This window comes from Rhincodon typus, chromosome 40 (assembly GCF_021869965.1).
Source record: "Rhincodon typus isolate 14 chromosome 40, sRhiTyp1.1, whole genome shotgun sequence".
NCBI classification, from domain to species: domain Eukaryota; kingdom Metazoa; phylum Chordata; class Chondrichthyes; order Orectolobiformes; family Rhincodontidae; genus Rhincodon; species Rhincodon typus.
Genome location: NC_063371.1, coordinates 7,338,659 through 7,354,702, shown reverse-complemented (window position 1 = coordinate 7,354,702; position 16,044 = coordinate 7,338,659). Strand labels below are relative to the sequence as shown.

Below are 16,044 nucleotides of genomic sequence, written 5' to 3'. Positions count from 1 at the left end.
ACAGGTCAAGGGGGCGGGATGAGGTTAGTAGGTAGGAGATGGGGGTGGGGCTTGAGGTGGGAGGAGGGGATAGGTGGGAGGAAGGACAGGTTAGGGAGGCGGGGACAAGCTGGGCTGGTTTTGGGATGCGGTAGGGGGAGGGGAGATTTTGAAGCTTGTGAAGTCCACATCGATACCATTGGGCTGCAGGGTTCCCAAGCGGAATATGAGTTGCTGTTCCTGCAACCTTCGGGTAGCATCGTTGTGGCACTGCAGGAGGCCCAGGATGGACATGTCGTCTGCAGAATGGGAGGGGGAGTTGAAATGGTTCGCGACTGGGAGGTGCAGTTGTTTAGTGCGAACCGAGCATAGGTGTTCTGCAAAGCGGTCCCCCAGCCTCTGCTTGGTTTCCCCGATATAGAGGAGGCCACAACGGGAACAGTGGATGCAGTATACCACATTAGCAGATGTGCAGGTGAACATCCGCTTGATGTGGAAAGTCTTCTTGGGGCCTAGAATGGGGGTGAGGGGGGAGGTGTAGGGGCAGGTGTAGCACTTCCTGCGGTTGCAGGGAAAAGTGCCGGGTGAAGTGGGGCTGGAGGGGAGTGTGGAGCGGACAAGGGAGTCACGGAGAGAGTGGTCCCTCTGGAAAGCAGATAAGGATCGGGAGGGAAAAATGTCTTTGGTGGTGGGGTCGGATTGCAGATGGCGGAAGTGTCGGAGGATGATGCGTTGGGAAGGTCATTCAAGCAGCTGGAAATAGTTAGGCCTAGAACACTATCTTGAGGACTTCTTGCAGTGATCTTGGAACTAAAATGATCCATTTACAGCAATCATAACAATTTTCATTTGGTCTTGGTATGACATCAGCGAATGGACAGTTTTCCCTGATTGATGTTGACTTCTGTTTTGCTAGGTTTAGTCAGTACAGATGCCAAGACAGCAACAACAGTGACTGAGAATAAATTGCAAAAATAACCACTGAATATGTGTTCAACTCAGTACTGCAACAAATTTCATGATGCTTTGGGGAGACCAGGAGAGTCGACAGCACCTAGCTACATATAAAAATCTCCATTGATTTGGTGTTCTCTTCGCGAAATTGCTTGTTATGAGTGCAAAGGTAAAAAGTAGAATGTTCTCATGAATGCTGAGGCTACCTTCAATATGTCCATTGATTTTTCTGCCCAGAATCTGTAAAGTTTCTTCCTTACAGTGATGAAGAGCTTTCAAGTTAGGAGACCCAGTTCCAACTCTTTATACTCTGCACCTCAAAAAACCACCAACTTCCATTTCTGTAACATTGTCATCTGAGTTTGGCTGCTGAAACCCTCCTCCATACTTTCAACACCTCAAGTATCCCAATGTGCAGCTGGCCAAGTGCCCATTCTCCACCCTGAGTAAACTTCAGCTCATCCAGAACTATGCTATCCATATCTTGTCCCACATTCAGCCCTTTTTTTCCTTTCATCTTTCATGAATGGTGAATTTCACTAATTCATCTCGCAATTGTTACTCCTCCCAGATTACCCCTGAACTGAGTGGTTTGGTAGGCCATTTCAGAAAGCAACAAAGAGTTAATATATCAACCGATATCCTTTCATGGTCTGGAGTCACGTGCAGGCCAGACCAGGTAAAGATGCTGGATTTCCTTTCCTGATGAACACCAATAAACCAGTTTGGTTTATATTACAATTGATACTCGTTACATTGTTGCTGAACTGAGGCAAAATTCTACCAACTGCCATGGTAGGATTTAATGCTCTGTTCCCAAAGCATTTATCTGAGCCTCTGGATTACTAATCTAGAAACATTTCCGTCATGCTGCCATCTCTTACTTACTTAATACCTACATATCCACTATCTGACACTGCCTCCCAGTCCTGACAACCTCATCTTCTTGGTCAAATCCTGAGACAGATTTGCTATTCCTGATCTTCCAGACCTTCAATTAACCTATTTCCCATCTCCAAACTCCCACCTTTTCTGACTTTGTCTTCTTGTTGATCATCCCCCCTATCTGTAATGAAGTCTTCAGCCATCCCACGGCTTCAGTTTGGAATTTCCTCCCAACCTCTTCATTTCCTTCTCGTCAGCTTTTGATAATCCTGCCCCGTATCTCCTTTAACAGAAGGTTTATTTATTTCCTGATTGCTCCTCTATCAACAACATAGGACATTTTTCTAAGTTGGTGGCCTAGGAAATTTTTGAGTTGCTTTTGATGTTACCTTCCTTCCTAACACTTTGTATTTTTGTTCAAAGAAAATGCCATTCACAGTAAGGACTCTTGGGTATTGTGAGGTGTGGTTAAAATATTAGGCAGACCTTAATAATGGGATGTGTTGAATACAGCATGCAATCATATTCCTTTTGAGGCTTTCGATAGGGTAGGTGTTTGGAAGGTTATGAGAGACGACACATGCTATCTTCCAGCCATTTATAGTGAAGCACTGAAGCACTGAGACACTGAGTATAATACATTGTTAGATGTGCCTGATTTGCTTGGTTTCATTGCCCTGATAAAGTCATCAACATTTTTTTTTTGCTGCTCTGAGGGACAGGTAATGTTGTCATGAAAGACCTAAGTCAGTGGGCTGAAAAATGGCAGATGGAGTTCAGATTGGATAAATGTGAAGTATTGCATTTTGGTACAACAAACATGGTAAATTCATGACCTTGGGTAGTGTTGTAGAACAAAATCACCGAGGGGCTCAGGTACATAATTCTTTGAAGTATATAGACAGGGTAGTTAAAAAGGCGCTTGGCACACTTGCCTTCATTTATTCAGCCCTTTGAGTAAGGGAGTTGGGAAGTCACGTTGACGTTGTATTTATGAGGCTTCTTCTGGAATAGTGTGTCCAGTTCTGGTCACCCTGGAATGATACTATTCAGCTAGAGAGGGTTCAAAAGAGATTTACCAGGATGTTGCCAGATATGGGGTTGATTTATAAAGAAAGGTTGGATAGACTGGGACGTTTTTCCACTGGAGAGTAGGAGGCTGAGAGTTAACCTTATACAGGTTTATGAAATCCTGATGGGTATAGATAGGTGTATTTTCCTAGGATGGGTGATTTCAAGATGAGGCAACACATTTTTAAGGTGAGAGGGTAGAGATTCAAAAAAGATGTGAGGGGCAAATTTTTCACACAGAGATCGCATGTGGAATGGACTTTCAGAGGAAGTGGTGGATGCGGGCACAATTAGAACATTTAAAAGACATTTGGATAAGTACATGAACGGGAAAGGTTTGGAGGAATATGGGCCAGGAGCAGGCAGGTGGGACTGGTTTAGTTTGGGATTATGTTCAGCATGGACTGGTCGGACCGAAGGGTCTGTTTCCATGCTGTATGACTCCACGTCAATGCAATTTTTAGAGTTTAGAGTTTAAAATAGTGGCACACAGGTTGGTTACTTCTAATGAGGAGTTTTTTTTTAAAAAAACACTCAATCAGAGAGTCCTTCTGCAACACTGTCCTGATCCAGTATGTTTCAGAGAGCAGGGAGCCCCTACGGTGCTGATGAAAAGATTTTTCACTGTGTTGATTTAAGACAGGATATGTGAACTGTACATTGAAGGCCATCAGCCTACCTTTGGTTGAATATTATCGAGGATTGTTTTAGTTTTAGCTAGTTTGGAGGACATCTGATGGGTCAGAAGCAAATTTAGTTTTCACTCTGAGAAAGGCAGTACGTGGGGTTCACAGACAGTACAATTAGGTCAGGATAAAAGTTTAGTTTGTGAGACTGCAAAACCAGGAATATTTGGTTTAAAATCTACAGATTACAAAAGTTTCAGCAAGTCTACATTCTCAGTTTTGTGAGCATTCGTGTAAAACGTTTTCACAGTTTATCGGAAGGAATGAGTCAAACTTAAAGTTTTGATGGAGAGGGGCAATTTCTCAGGGATTGTGTCTCTGTAATACATTGCATCAGGAAAGAGGATGGGATTTTATTTTGCTATGTTTTTTAGAATCTTTCAAACAGGGTTCTATATTTAGATAGCTTGATTTTGTTTTTTCTCTTTCTTCCCTTTTTGCATTAAGCTTCTGTGAAGTAAACTCTTGAGCCTCAGTTTCAGTTTCAGTGAGTGTCCACCATGTTAACTAAATTGTTTTTTTCAAATTTATCTATCAAGTCAGATTTCCTTCTGATATCTGACTTGTCCAGTGGTACCGTCACTTGAGAGCATGACGATGTACAGGATCACCTACTTGGTCCTGGTCTCACTGACCATCTGATCTGCTCTGTTGAGGCCCTCGATCTATCCACTTTAAACAGTACACTCTACCTGCATCAGGAATTCTTCAATATCAGAATCAGCAAGTCAAGGATCCCTGTCCTCTGCAGGAAGCATCTGTCCTGCAGGCAAATGAAGTTCAGTGCTGTGGCCTTGTTTATAAAGTGCTGTGTGTTTCTAAGCTATGGTCAAAATAGACAAGTGTTGCTTTGAGGATTGGAAGATAATATTCTGGCTTTTACACTTTTTTACTTGCATTTAGTACTGGTGCTGCCTGCCTCAATCAAAAACACGTTATTATCTTCTTTAAATTACACACACAGCTTGTACATACCAAAATGCCACAGCACATTGTATGAAATGAAATAGTCGAGTAACAGAATTTGTTACAATGTAGATGCAAAGACATGAGTACGTTTTGGTCATCACAAATAGAAATAGTATTCAGCCACGTGTGTGCAAGTCCATGGCTGTAAATTTTTTTAAAACATGATCTGAATGATTACACAGCAGTAGCTATTGATTTCTCAAAGATGCAGCAGTTTAGATTGCAGCTAGTGTTAAGATGTGATTGCTCCACAACTAGCCTCCATACAGAGACTGTCCAGTTCCAGCAGAAGTTTTGGGGCAGTCAGTTACATGAGTTCTTCTGCTGGTTGCAGAAATACTGTTTCAGCTAATCATCTGCCTGTTTCCTTTCAGTAAACTCCGACACCAAGCACGCAATGAGAAATACGGATACAAAGAGGTAAATAGAATCAAATTGCAACATAGACTGTAGGAACAAGGAACCAAGGAGAAGAAGGAGGCCATTTGGCCCTTCAAACCCACTCTGCCATTTGATAAGATTGTGGCTTATCTGGGTTGTGGTCTCAATTCCACTTCATTGTCTGTCCCTCTAATGCTTGACTTACTTGGCAATCAAAAAATCAACAAATTCAATGACTCAGCCTCCACTCTTATCTGTGGAAAAGAATTTCATAGACCGGACTACTGTCTGGGAGAAGGTGTTTCCCTTCATCTGTGTCTTATTTTTAACGGTATTCCCTGATTCATGTCTCTCCCAGAAGAGGAAACACCTTCCAGGTATTCTCCCTATTCAGTTCACCAGGATTGGTTGTGAAAAGAAATGTTGTTATCCATAGGAACTAAATCACAACGACCGTAAGATAGCGTCAAACTTCAAATTGTGCTGCCTGAGCCTCAGATCCCGCTCAGACCGTCTATCCACTGGGAGGTTTTCTGTCCATAATTCTCATGTTTCAAAATTGAGAAAAAGGAAGATGGAGGAGGCTAAAATTACACTTCCTTTTTTTTCCCAACAACCATCAATTTGATGAGAAATGCACCTCTCAACTGCCTCAAATTCTTTAGCACTGCAGATGATAGTGTATTCCAAAAAGAAAGAGTGGGTAGAGAGTCTATGCAAATATTTCCTGAGTTGCTTGATGGTCTACCAGCGCGGCACACACGTCATGCACTTAATTGACCTCTACTTAGGTCATTGCCAGGCTGATCCAACAGAAGAGCTTGGAACAGGAGGAGGCAAATGGCACCTCATAATGGCACCATTAATTAATAGCATCATTGGCCTCAACTCCACTTATCTGCCCGGTCACAATATCATATTCCTTGGTTCCATAGTGCCCAAAGATCTATCCATGTCTCGCTCTGAAATACTCCATTGAGTGAGCATCCACAACACTCAGGGACAGAAAATTCCAAACAAATTTCACATCCTCTAAGTCCAAAAGGTCTGACTGTTTATCCTAAGACTCTGTTCCCTTGTATGTTAATGTACAGTCTGAGGAAAATTCTACCCTTCCAAGTTCTTTCAGAATCCTTTTCAGTTTTCAACAAGATCAGCTCTCCAGTTTTGACTCCAGAGAATTTGGCCCACTCTACTTTCTCTGCCCTCCTCAGACAACCTCTCCATCTCAGAAATCAACCCAATGAACCTTTGCTGCACCCACTCAAAGGCAAGTAGATCTTGATTTTTGGTAAAAAGACTAAAACTAACCTTTTAGATAATTAAATCACAATAGGAGGAAGTCCCTCTCTGCAGCATCAAGAGAACTCCTCTTGCCCCCTGTGGAAGACTCTACAAACCGCAGTGCTATTTGGGGATCATCTCCCAAAATTAGATGTCCATAGCCTGGCAGGATCTGGGATATGTGGGGCTGGTCGTGCTCGTGACTGAAATATGTGGATGTATGAACTTGGTGTTCAGGGTGCAGGAGAAGCTGTAGACTTGTATCTGTGACTCAAAGAATTTGTGGACTGCTATTCGGGACAGCTTTCTCACTGTGAACATGTTTTCTTTCTTTCGCTGTCTCTTCAGGTAATAACAAGAGGTGATGCTAAAAAGCTGAATTTACATGGGGTAAGTCACGACTTTGACTGTTTTACTGTAAAATTGCAGCAGTTTGCTGCATCAAAATAGAAATTGAGAGTAAAATGTTTACCTCGAAGCAAACCCTGAATTATGCCGTAGTTGATTGATGATGTTGGGGTATCCTGTTGAAGGTGTCTATTTTAATGGAGTTCTCACATGTGAAATGAAAACCTCAATGTTTTTGCTTATTCCACAGCAGACATGTGCTGTTTGCTTAGAGGATTTCAAGATTAAAGAGGAGTTGGGAGTGTTACCCTGTCAACACGCCTTTCACAGGAAGTGAGTAGCCTTTGAGTCAAACTGTATTCTGTTTTGCTCCACTGAAATGTTATAGTGAGCTCTGTGCAGCAAACTAGCCACAGTGATAGCACAGAGCTGGAAACCAGACAGAACAGCAACGCAGTGCAGGCAATAAAGAGCAATGACATGCTGCAGCTCACAAAAAATTAGTCTGACTTCAAATCGACGAATGCAGTAAATTTCACTCAATTGCTGATCTTTATGTTGATGAGTGAATTACTGCTAACACCAACGCATTGTTTCCACTGCTTCCCCCCACACTGTTGGACTGCCTGGACCCAGTGTTTCATTCTGTACATTGTCATAATGTTTTTGCTGACTTTCTTTGTTCAGTTCCACACTTCGTAACAGTGTTTTGTTCAATGCAACACTGTACTATATGCACACAGTGTTGTATTTTGTACAATGTTCCTTATGTCTGAGAAGTGACTACACAGCAAAAAAAGTTAATTGACTGTGAAGTACATTGGGAGATTCAGAAGTCATGGTCTGAACTCAAGTCTTTTTTGAATGCAGTATTTTACTTGGATTAACAGTGAACTGCTGAAATACAGTGCTTCACACTGTACATTTCTTTGACCCTGTACAACATTGTGTCGTATACAATATTGCACTGTTTCCATGCAATGTTTCACTAAGAGCAATGGGACACTGCTTGTACACAATGTTTTCCACTGTAACATGTGTCACTGATGGATTTGGTTTCTGCTTCTTTCCTGTCCTCTAGGTGCTTGGTGAAATGGCTGGAAATTCGCTGTGTCTGTCCGATGTGTAACAAACCTATTGCTGGAGCACCTGAGCAACAGCAAGCGATTGGCACACTCCTGGATGAACTTGTTTGATGCATTTTAAACTTCACACTGACAGAAGAATCTCGGAATAGCCAAGAATCAAGAGTTTTCTGGGTTTTTTTTTTGAAAATTGTGATTGACTGTTGACTGGAGCCAGAGAGAATGTGAGAGGATCTGAGTTGAAGCGTGCCACAGCAGTGATATGGTTGGAGTAAACATTGGCGTTGGGAATGATTGGGAAACCTGTCCTCTGAACGCCCCTTCAACACATCTGCTGAGGAATAGAACAACTTCCAGACTTGCCACTCGGGACTGAGCTCTTTAATACTCACAGCACCCCGCTTGGTTGACCAGTGCATTGCTGAGCCATACAAATCAGACAGTCCCAGCTCCCATTCCTGATCATTGCTGACTTAGCAGATCTCATCTGCTGCAATTGGGCACTACCACCATGGATGATAGAGGGTTCCCATTTTTGATGAGTATTCTGTTATCCTCGAAGATATTGGTGAAAGTGTGGACAGGCTGATCTGTCAAACCGTCCAGAGCTAGAAAGGGTGCCAAGCCTAAATCTGATTCGAAGTGAAGAACTAGCCCTCTGCATGTGTCATGAGTTGGCGTGCAGCAGCCGTGTGGAATTGAACCTCACTGAGTATTGGTTTTCAGCGGAAATGGGAAACTTTTGGTAAGAAGCCCAAGTGTTGAACTATTCTCAAACCAGCAGAAATTAATGTGGGCAGACCTGCACTGGGGTACACTGTACTTGTAACGCCCTGCTATATGGATGCTCATTCATCCACCCCACTGCATACAAGTTGGAGATTCACCTGAAGTAGACCCATTCTCATGGAGTGAAACTCCGTGGATCCAGCAAACCTGTGTTACTCTGACGGTCATTGTCCATCAGTACCATCACAGCATCACAGGTTCCCCTATCCGTGGGCTCTGTTGGGCCAGGAGAAAATCTTTGCTACCCATTCACTCATTGCGTTGATGCGTGTGTTTAGCTGTTGTGGACAGTCAAGAGCAATATTGCAGAACCATATGGAGCCTGATGATTGAGAAATAAACCATCACTACCTAACCCAATGAACTAAAGATCTATCTCCCTTCTTTCAACTGCTTCCAATAAACTGACCCTCAAGCACAAACTGACATTGAGTTAAAGGTCTCAGTCCAAGACTGTGTCGGGGAATGGAACTCTTATACTAGTGTAGCTGTAAGTGGTACTCTGAGCTCAGGATGGGAACATGCTGTTAGAAGAGAACAGACAGAGAGTATCACTTTGCAGTTCACTGCAACATGGGGCTCTGTGAGGGTTCTCTGATCATTGTGCTGTATATTGCACGTTTTTTGTTGTTTATTGGGCACGACTGTTTTTGTACAGATTTTAACTAAGTGCTTTGAATCTGTTCCTTCCTTTCAGAAGGATTTTCTTTTATTGTAAAATACCAACTTTTAATAAATATATGCCTCCACTGTATTATGCTCATGTGTTTCTTTTTTTGGATGCATGATATAGTATTACATCAGGAAGGCAGACAGCTGAAGCAAATCAGCCTTTCTACAACTGTATTTGCAACACAGGAAAAATAACATCTTCAAAGACCATCAAAATTGACCCCAATGGTTCTTAACCAAACTTTTTGAATAACCAATCCCAGACTCTGCGAATAATCAATTCTCCACATCGGTTTAAACAGAAGACTTAGCAAAATATTAACAATCCAGTTATTTTTGCAGAGCAAAACTAAACAACAAAGTCGTCTGACTGATATGTGTTCAAACCCAATAACCTTTGCTTTCATCCCCATTCACACAAAAGGCAGACAGACAAGCAAACACAATTAACAAATAAATAGAAAAAAAAACACAGCTTGCCAGATTACTGAATTGGTTTTCACAATATGTTGTTCCACAGGCATATGTCGTTGTTTCCTGTTCATTTGCTGAAGATGTCGCTCACTTTTTAGTTCACTCAGAAGTCAACGATGCTTATAACTTCATTTCTATTCTCTGAACTTCCAGGAACTGACAATGAGAGGTGAGGCAGGAAACTTACAAATATTCATGCTGTAGCATCAACTGCCAAACAGAAACACTGTTCAAAGCTCTGGCCTCTCCCTGTCACTTCTGTGTCATTTGCTGGATCGTAGGGTCTCCCAGACTTGGTGGCACTAATTTCTAGGTACTGATCTCATCAAAGGCCAAACATTTGCTATCTGGTTCAACATACCGCTCTCCTCTGGTATCTAAGAGGTGGGAATCCTTTCAATCAAGACCTGACCTGCAATTAACTTTCAGGCCTCGCCTCATAAACAACAGCTTGTTCTGTTCTTTTGTTTTTAATACAAGCCATTGCTCACAGTTCTAAGATCATAGCTCTAAACCAAAACTGATAAAAATAATGAAATATCAGAAAGGTCACTGGAGATCAGATGAGCAGTATGAGACTGAAGGATGTGAGAGACAGCTCCGATTGTATGGCCTCATACATCAAAGTGTGGTTATTTGGATGAAATACTCAATGATACTGGTGCCACAGTATCCTGACAAGAAGCTGACACCAGGAGATAAGATGAATCTTCCTATCCATTTGACAGATGGCGTACAACAAGAAGACACATTGTTCACTGTCCATTTGGTGTTGTCTCACCTGTGATATTTAGCCAAATGTTTATTTACAGATCTAATCGCATGTTTAATGCCTGAAAGTCATTGTTGGAGTGGTGGGTGATTGCATTGGCTTAGTGGTATGCCCACTTATCCTAGGACCAGACTCTGTTCTCACATGATGAAAATGCTGGTTCATGAACCTTTCACCTTTTAGATCTGTCCTGGTTCATTTCCCCTGCCCCTGGTAAACAGGAGAAAATTCGGATTTGGATTGAACATTTCCTGTTTCTTCCACTTCTCTTGAGTGACAGTTTTAGGTGGAATATGCCACACTAGTTTCTGCTGTCGTTTCAGTTAATTATGTCTTGAGCCCATTTGTCATCGAACCATGTTGCCATATAACCACATGATGCCTCTGATTCAGATTGCTTATCCAACATCCACTTCTGAGGTGATGCGCTTTCTTCCAGTGAAACATTGGGAAGATTAAAGGTCTTTGACCGTAAAACAAACTCCATTCTCATATTGACTATTCTTTCTTGCTGCTATCTCAAGGTGAACAACACCACTCAGAACTTGTATGTCCTATTTGACCTTGAACTGAGCTACTGTCTGGTACAAGGGTGCCGACCACCACCAGAACATATCCATCTTCTCAGCTTTAGTCCATCTGTTAATGAAACCTAAGTCCTAACTATTATTAGCTGTAAATTTGGCTGTTCCAAACAAGGCAACAATAGAAATGCAACTCACTTGAAATTCCAGGAACCTGTTTAAACCTGGTACACTTAATTCTACAATTTCCTTGGGTTAAATCAGTATTCTTTTACTATTTGAATCACAATCCAAAAATGAAAAAGGTTCATGGAAGTTGGTGCCACGTGGCCTTGTACTGGTTCAATTTACTATATTCATTACATGTCAAATGATGAATGAATTATTTTATTGTCACATGTATTTTACAGTGAAACGAAGTGGAAGTCTTCCACTGTTGCCATGATCCGACACCATTTTGAATAGTTTAAGAATAAAATAAATATAGATTGAGGAGAGTCCATAACCCTTCTGCCACCTCTTTGTCGCCGCTGCCACCAGCACCGGACACAACCAATGTCGAAGTCACCACTCCTCTTATGCCACTGGGCCTACCTCCTGTAGCTGGATGAACCACTCAAAATGGCAGAATCAGATAATACACCAAGCATGCTGGGAAATCAAGCCGAGCATTGGCCAAAGTATCTGTGCAAAGATATTGAAATAAACAAGCTGCAGGCTGCAGCTGCACTCAGCACAATACACAATTGACGAAGCCTATTTACCAGGACATTAAGGTACATCGAGCTGTTTCTGGAACACCTGACTTACGTGCCCCTGACACTTTCAGAGATGGAGGACCAAAGACCACCCCACCATCCCACATGGCACTGCCTGATTGGGTCTGATCAATCAGGGCAATCGATTCCTGATCAATCCATTGGTGGGAATCAAAGATCCTCCCAAAGGGGTGCGGAAGCTTCCATGGATAAGAATCGCCCCAACACCACCCTTGGGAGCAGTAACTCGAGACCAACCACTGTAAGTAGGGGCAACCCTGGGACCACCAGGAGAGGAAGATCAGACAACCATCACCATGGGGATCAAGGTCAAAGTCGAGTGTGGTGATGTATGGTCATTCCAAGTTAAGTTAAAGTACAAGACACTGATTTAGATTTACAGTATTAATTGTCAGATTTATCATATTAATTGTTAGTTTGTAGCATAATCGTTATTATAGCATTTATTTGTATTATAACCAGTAAAGATCTTTTCATATTGCTATTAAGACTCACAGTCCTTTGCGGGACATATGGGCTAAACACACTGTGTGGTAAGTGCAACACTCTGATGTTGCCCCTGCCATTGTAGCAGCCGATGCCAGGTCACGTACTTGCCCCTCTGCCAACCATCTCCTCAACGTTGCTGCCAGAGTCTCGCTCCGGGCTCACCAGCCACCACGCTCCAGACCTTGACGAAGCTGCGTTCCTATCACCTCCCACGTCTATGCCATCGCTGCCAATTCCTCCATGACCGAGCTCTCCCCAGAAGGTAAGCAAAAGTTAAAAAAAGAGTGGAAGATCCCTACTCAGGAACCCAAGTGCTGCCTACCCTGCCAGCACCAGCTGATATATCAATATAGAGGCTAAGGGAATTCACACTGTTTCCATACCCCCAGTACACTCCAACAGAAATGCCAAAGTCACTGGCCTTTTCCCTGTTGAGCATCTGAGGCAGCAGCCCCAAGCTTTCATGTGCCTTTGGCCACTTCATCTGGGTCCTTACAATGTCTAGGTCTGCAGCACTTGGTCATTGACAGCTTTTTGCAGAGGAAGACCAACAGGTTTCAGGCAGGTGAACAAGGAGGTAGCAGTTGCAACCCCAATTCTGCTGCCGGGGCTCTGGAATTCCCTCTGTAAACGTCTCTGCAACGTTCTCCTTTGTCATTGAAAACGCTCCTTAAAACCTGCAGCTTTAACCAAGCCCTGTATCCAAAAATAACCATCCACAGCTCAAAGACATGTTTTATCTGATGACTAGCCTGAAAGATGAACATGGTCTCGGCCCAAAATGTCAGCTTTCCTGCTCCTCTGATGCTGCTTGGCCTGCTGTGTTCGTCCAGCTCTACACCTTGTTATCTCAGATGAACATGGTCAATTGTTTGGGTCAACTGCATCCTTTCAAATCCAATGGGCATTCGTGCACAGTCACAACATGTGAGGAAATGATCATGAGATAACAAGGTGTAGAGCTGGATGAATACAGCAGTCCAAGCAGCATCAGAGGAGCAGGAAAGCTGACATTTCAGGTCTAGAGATAGTAGGAACTGCAGATGCTGGAGAATCTGAGAATCTTTTTCTGAAGAAGGGTCTAGACCCGAAACAACAAGGTGTAGAGCTGGATGAACACAGCAGGCCAAGCAGCATCAGAGGAGCAGGAAGGCTGACGTTTCGGGCCTAGACCCTTCTTCAGAAATGGGGGAGGGGAAGCGGGTTCTGAAATAAATAGGGAGAGAGGGGGAGGCGGATAGGAGAGGGATAGAGGAGAAGATAGGTGGAGAGGAGACAGACAGGTCAAAGAGGCGGGGATGGAACCAGTAATGGTGAGTGTAGGTGGGGAGGTAGGGAGGAGATAGGTCAGTCCAGGGAGGACGGACAGGTCAAGGGGGCGGATTGAGATTAGTAGGTAGGAGATGGGGGTGGGGCTTGAGGAGGGGATAGGTGGGAGGAAGGACAGGTTAGGGAGGCGGGGACGAGCTGGGCTGGTTTTGGGATGCGGTGGCGGGATGGGAGATTTTGAAGCTTGTGAAGTCCACATCGATACCATTGGGCTGCAGGGTTCCCAAGCGGAATATGAGTTGCTGTTCCTGCAACCTTCGGGTAGCATCGTTGTGGCACTGCAGGAGGCCCAGGATGGACATGTCATCTGAGGAATGGGAGGGGGAGTTGAAATGGTTCGCGACTGGGAAATGCAGTTGTTTAGTGCGAACCGAGCGTAGGTGTTCTGCAAAGTGGTCCCCAAGCCTCCGCTTGGTTTCCCCGATATAGAGGAGGCCACAACGGGAACAGTGGATGCAGTATACCACATTAGCAGATGTGCAGGTGAACATCTGCTTGATGTAGAAAGTCTTCTTGGGGCCTGGGATGGGGGTGAGGGGGGAGGTGTAGAGGCAGGTGTAGCACTTGCTGCGGTTGCAGGGAAAAGTGCCGGGTGTGGTGGGGCTGGAGGGGAGTGTGGAGCGGACAAGGGAGTAATGGAGAGAGTGGTCTCTCCGGAAAGCAGATAAGGGTGGGGAGGGAAAAATGTCTTTGGTGGTGGGGTCAGATTGCAGATGGCGGAAGTGTCGGAGGATGATGCGTTGGATCCGGAAGATGGTGGGGTGGTACGTGAGGACGAGGGGTATTCTGTTTTGGTTGTTATTGCGGGGAGGGGGTGTGAGGGATGAGTAGAGGGAAATGCGGGAGACACGGTCGAGGGCGTTCTCGACCACTGAGGCAGGGAAGTTGCGGTCCTTGAAAAACGAGGACATCTGAGATGTACGGGAGTGGAATGCCTCATCCTGGGAGCAGATGCGGCAGAGGCGAAGGAATTCGGAATAGGGGATGGCATTTTTGCAGGAAAGTGGGTGAGAGGAGGTGTATTCTAGGTAGCTGTGCGAGTCGGTGGGCTTGAAATGGATATCAGTTTCTAGGTGGTTGCCAGAGATGGAGACAGAGAGGTCCAGGAAGGAGAGAGAGGTATTGGAGATGGTCCAGGTGAACTTAAGGTTGGGGTGGAAGATGTTGGTGAAGTGGATGAACTGTTCGAACTCCTCGTGGGAGCACGAGGCAGTGCCGATACAGTCATCAATGTAATGGAGGAAGAGGTGGGGTTTTGGGCCAGTGTAGGTACAGAAGAGGGATTGTTCCACGTAACCTACTAAGAGGCAGGCATAACTTGGGCCCATGCAGGTATCCATGGCCACCCCCTTTGTCTGTAGGAAGTGGGAGGAATTGAAAGAGAAGTTGTTGAGGGTAAGAACGAGTTCGGCTAAGCGGATGAGGGTGTCACTGGAGGGGGACTGGTCGGGCCTGCGGGACAGGAAGAAGCAGAGGGCCTTTAGGCCATCTGTATGGGGAATGCAGGTGTATAGGGACTGGATGTCCATGGTAAAGATGAGGTGTTTGGGACCGGGGAATTGGAAGTTCTGGAGGAGGTGGAGGGCGTGGGTGGTGTCACGGACGTAGGTAGGGAGTTCCCGGACCAAGGGGGAGAAAATGGAGTTGAGATAGGTGGAGATAAGTTCGGTGGGGCATGAGCAGGCGGAGACAATGGGTCGACTGGGGCAGTCAGGTTTGTGGATTTTGGGAAGGAGATAGAAGCGGGCGGTGCGGGGTTGGGGAACGATGAGGTTGGAGGCTATGGGTGGGAGGTCACCTGAGGTGATGAGGTTGTGGACGGTTTGGGAGATGATGGTTTGGTGCTCGGGGGTGGGGTGATGATCAAGGGAGCCATAGGAGGAAGTGTGGGAGAGCCTTCCTGCTCCTCTGTTGCTGCTTGGCCTGCTGTGTTCATCCAGCTCTGCACCTTGTTATCTCAGGAAAGCTGACGTTTCGGGCCGAGACCCTTCTTCAGAGATCCTTCTTCAGATGATCATACCGTGCGTCATGACGCAAATGCGTGTATTTACATAATTACAGATTAAAATTTCGGACAGAAGCCTTTGAATGGCAACGCACCCAAACAACATTAACCGACCGACACGGTAAACTCATTTAGGCGTTGCGCTCGTCCCACAATATCGCAGGGCAGTCAGCTGCGGTTTGGTTCACCCTGATCTAACACGGGTTTGTTCAGCGCCAGGATCCTGACGGCCGGCTGTGTATACGATCCTTTCGTGTTCAGAAAGATGATGATTGGGTTGTTTCACGCTGTATTTGCGTGAGATGTACCGCCCTTGTTGTTACGCTTTGGTACATCACCCGTCTGACTTTCGATCAGAAGGGATCTGTTTAAATGTGATCGTATTAGTAGTTTTTTTTCAGTAAATATTAGTTGGTACTGGGCGTTTTCGTATCAGGGTCGCTACCGAAATTCTACCTTTTTTTTCTAATAATAGGCGGACATGCACAGTTACGAAAGCGGTTCGGTTCTGTACATTCCATGCACATTTAGAGCAAAGAAACTTTGGGGTCTGATTTTGTCTGGAGTTT

The 16,044-nt window shown here is 44.6% G+C and overlaps 1 protein-coding gene and 1 non-coding gene across 5 annotated transcripts in view; both read left to right on the top strand.

The window, feature by feature from the left end:
* Positions 1 to 9,185, top strand: part of rnf122 (ring finger protein 122) — a 20,522-nt gene extending 11,337 nt beyond the window's left edge. For 3 of the 4 annotated variants that reach the window (XM_020536577.2, XM_048618785.1, XM_048618786.1), the window contains exons 3-6: positions 4,919 to 4,964; positions 6,558 to 6,599; positions 6,808 to 6,890; positions 7,639 to 9,185. In XM_020536577.2, the coding sequence (XP_020392166.1) occupies positions 4,919 to 4,964; positions 6,558 to 6,599; positions 6,808 to 6,890; positions 7,639 to 7,753 (286 nt within the window). In that variant the 3' untranslated portion in view covers positions 7,754 to 9,185. The remainder of the gene's footprint in view (positions 1 to 4,918; positions 4,965 to 6,557; positions 6,600 to 6,807; positions 6,891 to 7,638) is intronic. The other variant, XM_020536578.2, reaches the window with a different exon arrangement.
* A 6,535-nt stretch (positions 9,186 to 15,720) lies between these two features.
* Positions 15,721 to 15,823, top strand: LOC125487384. The gene has a single exon (XR_007265860.1). It is a non-coding gene; the product is annotated as a small nucleolar RNA U13 (small nucleolar RNA).
* Positions 15,824 to 16,044: the final 221 nt, after the last annotated feature.